The following is a 9,321-nucleotide window of genomic DNA, read 5'->3' on the forward strand; positions in this document are numbered from 1 at the left end:
TTCCAGCGAGAGGGGAAAGTGGGGTGCGTAGAAGAACGAGGGGTCCCCGGGGAAGAGGGGAGGGGAGAGAAAAGACTCAGAAGTCGGTCCGCAAGTGCTGGGATACAGGGCGGTGTCCTGCACCCTCTCGGGGCCCTGCCTGAAGAGGCCTGGAGGCTGTCCCGCCGTAATTGAACCGTGGATTTCTTTAGGGGAGGTAATGGCTCGCGCCCCGTGTGAAAGTTTAAGGATTCAGTTGGCATCTGCCGCGTGGCAGATCCTTGGGGAACTGATTTAGTTGGTTAAAAAAAAAAACACAATCTGGTGACCTGGCTTCTCTCTTTCTCTCTTTATTTTAATCCGGGAGGTATGGCTTAGTCCCTTCGCCCATCTCATCTGTGAAGCGAGATGGTCAGCCTCACCATCTCTTTTAGAGCTACCATTCCGTGATTCCTGCCTCCCAGGATCTTCTATCATTAGCCTAGGTGGGAATAGAAATCTTGTGACTAATGTTCTAAACCTGCTTTGGGCACGTGGGCGTATAGTTAGTTAGGTGGCTTACTTGGTTTAGGACGGATTCGGGTAGCATTTGCAAGATTTCTGCATTAATATTCCAATAGATTCCTTTTAATTTTGTTAAAAATCAGATTAGCTATATGTCTTGTTAATGTTAGCTCTGTGTTTTTCATAGACTTAACTCTTTAATCTGACACTTAACATTTTGCCTCATTTCAGAGGCAAATACGCAAAGTATACTGAAGTCGCTGCTCTTTTAATTTATTGTCACCTTATCTTTTATTCGCATTTTAAAGGTCTTCTGCACCTTCTGACTGGGAAAAGATGGTCAACGTCTTGAAAGGAGTGCTGATAGAATGGTTAGTAGTTTTGATACTTCATGAAATTTAAACCTCCATGTTGAATCTTTATGTATACCACCTCTAAAATCCCTGTTTTTCTTTGGTTTTAAGATCTAAATGAATCAAGCCTTTGAGTTTTCTTAACTTCATTTTTTTCATATAACAAGTGGAACAGATTTTGTTGGTATCTTTCTTTCTTGTGCCAGATTTCAATGTCTCTGTCCAGTGGTGTAATTGGCATTATTTCCAACACGTTTTGGTCAGGGGAAGTTTTTTTTTTTTTTTTTTTTTTAGCTTTTTTTTAATGTTTATTTCTGAGAGACTCGGAGTGCAAGTGGGGAAGAGGCAGAGAGAGAGAGGGAGACACAGAATCTGAAGCAGGCTCCAGGCTCTGAGCTGTCAGCACAGAGCCCTATGCAGGGCTCAAACCCACAAACTGCAAGATCATGACCCCAGCCAAAGTCAGCTGCTTAACTGAGCTACCAAGGTGCCTCCAGGGAAAGAGTATTTTTTTAGATCAACTATCTTTAGAAAAACAACTATCTTTAGAAAAACAATCTTAGGGGTTGACTGGAATTAAGGATCTGCTTAGTCTTCACCTTCACAAACTATGGTCTTGAAAAAGAGTAAGAAAATCAAGTCAGTTGAAGGTTTCTTAAACTAGGCGTGCATTCCAAAGGAGAAACTAGAATCCTTAATGAGCAGCATTGAATACCAAAGCAAGCTTTATAGTGCTTGTTATCACACAGTCTGAAAACCTCCCCCAGTCCTGGCTAGTCTCCCCTCGTTTGCGATGTTAAGGCTGGAGGAGGAGCAAAGCCGAACCCCGGGATGCTACTGGCGTGAAAGCAGCCTCGTCCTGCCTTAGGAGCCACATAGGTCATCTTAAATTTTCTATTAGCCGTATTAAGAGTAAGTTGAAACAGGTGAAATTAATACATTTTATTTAACCCAATGTTTCCAAACTGTTTCAACCTGTTGTAAATCTTCAACCTTCGGGCTACGATTTCAAAATTGTGCTAGTCTTTTTTCATATCGCAGCTTCAAAATCTCGTATGTAGGTTACTTTCTGCAGCCCATCTCACAGGCTGGGGACGGTTCCGGTTCTCAGTAGTGAGCAGTGCCGATTTAATGTTTGGATAGAGGAGACACAACACAGGTCAGAAGAAAAGAGCCAGTGACTAAGAGGGAAGCTTGTGAGGGGAATTTCGTGAAGGTGAGTGGGCCTGAGTCCGGTGGTCCTGAGAGATGGAATAAGGTGAAGACCCTAGAAGTCCGCGATTTTTCTTTCGTCTTTTCTTTCTTAATCCATTATTTATTTATTTGAGAGCACGCGCACACCAGTGGGGGAGAGGCTGAGGGGGAAAGAGTGACAAAGACGCTCAGTGTGGAGTCCTACTTGGGGTTCTGTCTCAGGACTGTGGGATCATAACATAAGCCTAAATCGAGAGCCAGACCCTTAACGGACTGAGCCACCCAGGCAACCTTTTTTTATTTCTTATTTTATTTTTAAGATGAGAGCTGTCGTACTGGAAATGTGAGCTAGGTGGCAGATTGGAGTCCTATGAAAAGGGAAAGGAAGATGAGGAAGCGGAGACTCTTCGGAGAAGTTTTGTTGTGATAATGAGCAAAGGAATGGGGAACTGGACCGAGAGCTGAAGAGGGATATGGGAAGGGACTCCGATTCTTGTTATTTTGGTTTTAATGTGAGAGAATAGAATTTATGTTGATGAGAATAAACTACTCAGAAGAGAGCTGTGTTCACGGGGGAAAGCAAGGAGACAGGATCTAGGTCCCATAAGTTCTAACCACAATGTGCTGTTTCCTTTTGGAAAATACCTTTAAACTAGTTTTTTATATTGTATTTTTGTTAAAACTTTGTCATAATTGGGGCACGTGGGTGGCTCGGTTGGTTAAGCGTCTGAGGTCATGGTCTCATGGTTCATCGGTGTGAGCCCGTCTGCTGTCAGCACAAGGCCCGCCTTGATCCTCCATCTCCCTCTCTCTCTCTGCCCCTCCCCTACTTGTGTGTTTTTCCTCTCTCTCTCCCTCCCCCAAAATAAATAAACTTAAAAAAAAAAAAACTTTTTCATAATTAACAGAAACATTCTCCTGGTTGGTCTTTCAGTGCTACTGTTTCTTAACACAGAGGCCATGGTGTTAAATGTGGTGTCTGTCCAGTCAGATGGGAGGCCCGGATGTGGGGCAACAAGCAGGTAGAAGCCAGTGGTGCAGGCGATGGAAAGAATTCACCCTGGGCAGAACAAAGGAGATAGAAGTTTCCTGAATACACTGTAAGGGAGCAGAGGGTGAGGGCTGTTTTTAAAGGGGGAAGATGAGGAGGTTTGGGGACCTAAGGAATTCTCCCTTGTTTGGTAATTATGTCTATTGTTTCCATATAACACCCATTGCTCACCCCCACAAGTGCCCTCCTCCAGGCCCATCACCCTTCTTCCCCTCCCCCTTCAGCCCTCAGCTTGTTCTCAGGATTCAAGAGCCTCTCCTGGTTTGCCTCCCTCCCTCTCCCCAACTATTTTTCCCCCTTCCCCTCCCCCATGGTCCTCTGTTAGGTTCTCCTGTTAGACCTATGGGTGACAACGTATGGTATCTGTCCTTCTCCGCCTGACTTACTTCACTTAACATGACACCCTCGAGGTCCATCCACGTTGCTACGAATGGCCAGATTTCATTCTTTCTCATTGCCGTGTAGTACTCCATTGTATAGATAAACCACATCTTCTTGATCCAGTTATCAGTTGATGGATATGTAGCCCCTTTTTATGATTTGACTATTGTTGAAAGTGCTGCTATGAACATTGAGGTACATGTGCCCCTGTGCATCAGCGCTTCCATAAGGGCCTAAGGATGTTTTGAGGTGGGTCTCCGGATGGGCAGGTATGTATTCGGATGGTCTCTGGGAGCTCTCTTACATTGCGTCTCTCAAGCCTGTTTGCATAAAAGCAGTGTCTGCAGGGTCCTACGGTATACACATGCGCACGGAGTCAGCTCTTTGGTTTTCCCCTGCTGTTTCTTCCAATTCTTAAGTTTGATCTTCACCCCTGGCTTTGATAAATCCTAATTTCTCTCTTATGGGGTTTTTGTATTTTAGTTTTTGTTGACCTGTAAAGTTTATTTTTTTTTAATGTTTATTTATTTTTGAGAGACAGAGAGACAGCGTGAGCAGGGGAAGGGCAGAGAGAGAAGGAGACACTCCACAGCAGGCTCCAGGCTCTGAGCTGTCAGCAGAGTCCGATGCTCGAACCCATGAACTGCAAGATCAAGACCTGAGCTAGTCAGCTGCTCAACCGACTGAGCCACCCAGGCCTCCCAAGTTTCATTTATTTAGAATTTATTGGGAGGAAGAGAATGCTAGGCAAAGATTTGAATTCGCGTTTTTTTTTTTAAGCTGAATAATGGTTTCAGACCATTCATTCCCTTCTGTAGTGATAGGTGGATACACTGAGTGAATTAAGTCAGAGAAAGACAAATACTGTATGATTTCATTCCTATGTGAAATTTAAGAAACAAATGAGCAAAAGGGAAAAAAAAGACAATCAAGATGTGGACTCAATTACAGAGAACAAATTGCTGGCGATGGGCATTAAGGAGGCGCTTGTGAGGAGCACCAGGTGTCCTATGGAAGTGTGGAGTCACTAGATCGTACACCTGAAACTAATACTAGACTGTATTAACTGGAATCACAAACTTAAAACATTGTGACATGTTTTATAATCAAACAATATAGCTATTAAAATATTTGAAAACATTTTAAGTGATTTAGGATGATGATATTATATAATAATGTTAAATTAAAAGGGCTGAATGCCTTCATGAAATAACACTGAGCATTTACTGGTCTGCACTAAGCACTTGGTGTAATATTTAATTCGTTCTCACAACAACTATGAGATATAGGTATCATCATCCCCATTTTATAGATGCAGAAATTGAGGCACAGGGAATTTAACTGCTCAGGGTTACACAGTTGCTAAGACGGGATTATATAAATCACAGTGTTCTGATATCAGAACCCTCGTAAGTAAGCCTCACATAGTCTGTCCTCCTAACACAGAGCTAAGCGTTACACTGTGTTAAGTTTTGTAGAAGGACGTGTGCATGTGTGGTCTTAGAATAATAGATATATTCACAGGTTAATAATAGAACGTTTTTGTAAGAGCAGATCCTTTAATAGGGATAGAAGTGGGTCATTTGAACCTTTCTACCTAGATCCTTTCACACACCCCAGAACTCCTGGCATTTTCATTGCCCTTCACTTGAGTACCCACCATGAGCCAAGTGTTTTAGATACATTCTGCAGCGGAAGGGACCTCGGACCCTAAGACATGGAGAGGGCTGGTGATGTTACAGATCATACATCTTTTGTTTGAGGTTGGCTGAGTCCAGTTCTTTTTTTTTTTAGCATCTTGTGTCTTTTTTAACAATAAACCTCCTGTATGTCATATTGAGAACTTGGGACAGTCATTCTGGTTGGCGTAATGTCCCCTGTGGTGGCCCTTTCTTTCTCTTAAGACCCTACTCATTGCAAGTATAGGATTTTTAAGTAATTATACCTTGTAGATAATTATTATCAGGAAGGATCGTTTACCATTGATTGAGCCGGTGTTGTTACCCTGATGGTATAGACGGTGCCAACAGTTTTGTGCCGGTGACCGGTGGCTGTGTGGTCCGTTGTGTAGCCAACTGCATCATCCTAGTAGACTTTGTGCTGTAATACTTTTTAGGATCCTGTTTTATACTCGGGTTATGTAGGAGGTTGATTGACATCTGCCCATCACCTCTCCAGGGCAGAGACCATTTTTCCCTTACTCACTAGCCCTGATCCCAGGTTTTTAACCAGGTATGGGCACTTGGGTTTTTTTGTTTTGTTCGTACCAGCAGATCCTCCCATAGACTCTCCTCATGAGAAAGTAGAATGAATAACCCTCTATTCAGGCAAGATATTCCAGTCCCTCCGTGTTTCATCACAAAGATCCCCTGAACTTTGAGTGTCCTTTTGAAACATTACAAATTATATTTTTAGATACATGTTTGAGAATTCAGTCTCAAATTCGCAGCCTTCTGTTTCCTTTCAAAAAGTTTAATTGAGGCAATTAATAACAAATAGTTACTTCAGTGTCACTCTGACCAGTGACTAAGTATCTCATTTGTCAGCAGCGTTTCCCCAGGTGCGGAGTATGCCGCTGGGGTTCCAGATGATTTGTAGTGGGCACAAAAGGGGGAGGGGAGGACACAAAACTAGTTTGTATATGACTAGTTGAATTTAGTTGAGGGGGAAAAACCACATCAGAATGACTGATGATTCATACCAGGTGAGGTTAAGCTTAAAAGTTGATTTAAAACCAATTTAGAGAAAAATAATAACTAATATGCAATGCAGGTGTTACAGCCACTGGCTAAAGTAGGGATGGTTCGCAACTGGCGAAGATTTTGAAAACGCCAGCGTGCTAATTCAAAGCACAGATGTGAGCTCTGCTGGCCCTTCTTCGTTTCCGATGTTTGGGGTTCACTTCGTTGAAATAATGTAAATTTATTTCATCTAGAAAATTTCTGGAGATCTCCTAGTCTTTATAACCACTTAACGTTTGCTAGCTCTAAGACCTCACGGCAGCCAGTTACTAGAGTAAATCGGTGCCGTCTGTGATGCGCTCAGCTCGAGCAGTAACCAGGCAATCTATCACATTTGGACCCCAAATCTATTTTAAAGGGCCAACAAAGAACAATTGTTCTGTTGTGTGAAGACTATCCTTCAGAGAAGCCTCCTAGTGATTTTAATTGAAACTACTGAGGTCTGTGGCAACCAAGCGGACTCAACGTGGACTCAGTTCCTGATCTCACGGTCATGAGATCCAGCCCCATGTCAGGCTCCATGCTGGGTGTCAAGCCTGCTTAGGATTCTGTCTCTCCTTCCTCTGCCTCTCTCAAAAAGAAAGAGATTCTTGTGGGCCCTGAGGGTAAAATGGACCCCAGCGTCTCTGTGCGAGAGAGGAAGCTGAGTCTCCCCATCCCTGGTCGGCAGGCGAGAAGGGAGGCGGCCTGGCTGCCGAGCAGGGGTGGGGGGAGCAGAGGACGTCTGTCCCTCACCCTATCTATTCTCGAGTGAGTCCTCTTTTATTTGCATGGACAAAGAACAGCTTAGGGAAACAACAGAGCTTTTATAAGCAATAGTGTTAGAGACCCTGAAGCTTTCTTTGGGTTTCCTAGTCCTCAACTCCGCTTCTGTCACTGAAATTGCAGCTGTGTGTTACTGCCCTGCTCCCGTTCCTTCTAGAATTGCTTTTTTCTTTTTAATGTTTATTTTTATTTTTGAGAGAGAGAGAGAGAGAAAGAGAGAGAGAGACAGAGCATGAGCAGGGGAGAGACAGAGAGACGGGGAGACTCAGGATCCCAAACAGGCTCCAGGCTCCCAGCTGCCAGCACAGAGCCCGACTCGGGGCGCAAACCCATGAACCTTGAGATTTTGACCTGAGCCACAGTCGAATACTCAGCCTGCGGAGCCACCCGGGCGCCCCTAGAATTGCTCTTTAAGCCCTTCTTAACTTTTTTGTTTCAGTCGTTGGTAAGTTGTTTACCTCAGTGAGATTGTTCAACGGACGACATATTAACTGCTTTACAAAAATTTCTTAATCTGTGTCAGAATTAGGGAATTCCTGGAAATGTGCAATTTATCTGTATCTGCTTAAATCCGTGACCGTTACACTGTCTTTCTGGAAGACCCCGCTCTGTTCCATCCCTCACTCCCTGCTGTCGCCCTTCAGTCACGTGTCTTTACCTGCCCTGGGACCCTCAGGCTCGTACTTTTTAGCCCACAAATAAATAGAATTAAATTTGGATCTCTTTGAGCTCAGTATTCTCCAGGAGAACTGGGTAGAATTTCCCATAAAGATTGTGAATGATAGTTCAGACTTACCAAGTTTAGAATTTTAAGGAAGAAAAATTATTTGAGTACCTGCTGCAAGCCAGACCCTATTCTTGGCATTATTCTTATTCTTTAATTTTTGTAACAGTTCTGGTCCATAGGCTCATTTTGAGGCTTTGGGAGATTAATTACATACTAAGGTTACACAAGTAAGTGATAAAGCTGGGACTGAATCCAGTTCTCACTTTTGCAAAGTGACTGTTTAACTGGTTTTGTAAATAAATTTTTCACTGGCAAGGTAGTGAAAATCCTTTGGCTTTTTTTTTTTTAATTTATTTTTTGAGAGACAGTGCGAGCAGGGCAGGGTCAGAGAGAGAGGGAGATACAGAATCTGAAGCAGGCTCCAGGCTCTGAGCTAGCTGTCAGCACAGAGCCCGACGCGGGGCTCGAACCCATGAACTGAGATCATGACCTGAGCCGAAGCCGGACGCTTAACCGACTGAGCCCCCCAGGCGCCCCTCCTTTGGCTTAAAAGTAATGGTCACGGGCAAGTAAGGAAGTTCATTTTTGAAATCAATGAAGGGAGCTCTTAGGCCCTGTTACCTACAAAGCTTTGAACAGTACTTTTTCATTTGTCAGTAACAAACTATTTTAAAATCTTATCATTGGCCTCTTTGTCTAAAACTTGAACCAACAGTTCTAAAATGGAGCTGTGTCTACAGGTCGTTAATGCTTGAGAAGAAGTGAGGGATTGAGTTAACAGTTTAGAACTTACCAATCATCCTAAAAATTCTATGTGCCCAACTCGAGTTGCTCCTGTGTAATTTGACAAAAGGCATCTCATCTCATGTGTTTTCTCTGCAGTGACCCAGCCATGAAGCAGTTCCTGCTGTACTTGGATGAATCCAATGCCCTCGGAAAAAAGTTCATCATTCAAGACATTGATGACACTCATGTCTTCGTTATAGCAGAGTTGGTTAATGTCCTCCAGGAGCGAGTGGGCGAATTAATGGACCAAAATGCCTTTTCTCTTACTCAGAAGTGAATATATTCAACATTGACCACTTAGGAATTATAAATCACAAATGTGAGAGACTGTCACTGTTCAGTGTCCTATGTGACAGATTCAACTTAGTTGCTTAGACGCATGTTATGGGAAAAACTGTGTTGTTCGTTCAGAAAAATGCCCCTGAACAGATTTTCTTGTTCTGTTTTTGTTTTTTTTTAGAACACGTACCCCTAGAATTTAAAAAAGAAGAAGAAGCTTCAATGCTTGTCTGTAATTTGCCTTTTATTATCCTACATTAAAATATTAATATAAATTTGGTTTTCCTACCTTTTTAATACATTAAGAAGGTGATGGAATATGCTTTTAAGTTATCCATCTAGCCTAGCTGTGTGTTTCACTGGTTCCTGTTAGTAATTGTGGGGTTTTGTGGTGTGGGTGTGGTTCGTTCTGTTCTAATTAGAAATTACACAGATTATTTGGATACGTGTGCCACGGTGGGACCTTGGCAGTATTTATGTCTTGTAGGTGATGTCTGCGCATCGGCCGGCTCCGTTGTGAAGAAGATGGGGAGGAGAACCGTGTAACATTAATGTAAACTA

The 9,321-nt window shown here is 43.0% G+C and overlaps 1 protein-coding gene across 3 annotated transcripts in view; it reads left to right on the forward strand.

Annotated features, from left to right (window-relative positions):
* GTF2H5 (general transcription factor IIH subunit 5) overlaps positions 1–9,035 on the forward strand; it is a 21,907-nt gene extending 12,872 nt beyond the window's left edge. The window contains exons 1-3 of one of the 3 annotated variants that reach the window (XM_029944159.1): positions 53–196; positions 792–854; positions 8,578–9,035. In XM_029944159.1, the coding sequence (XP_029800019.1) occupies positions 820–854; positions 8,578–8,758 (216 nt within the window). In that variant the 5' untranslated portion in view covers positions 53–196; positions 792–819 and the 3' untranslated portion in view covers positions 8,759–9,035. Of the gene's footprint in view, positions 1–52; positions 197–346; positions 465–791; positions 855–8,577 lie in introns of those variants that run through there. The other 2 variants (XM_029944160.1, XM_029944161.1) reach the window with 2 other exon arrangements.
* The last annotated feature ends 286 nt before the right edge of the window (positions 9,036–9,321 follow it).

Source organism: Suricata suricatta, chromosome 7 (genome assembly GCF_006229205.1).
Source record: "Suricata suricatta isolate VVHF042 chromosome 7, meerkat_22Aug2017_6uvM2_HiC, whole genome shotgun sequence".
Taxonomy (NCBI): Eukaryota; Metazoa; Chordata; class Mammalia; order Carnivora; family Herpestidae; genus Suricata; species Suricata suricatta.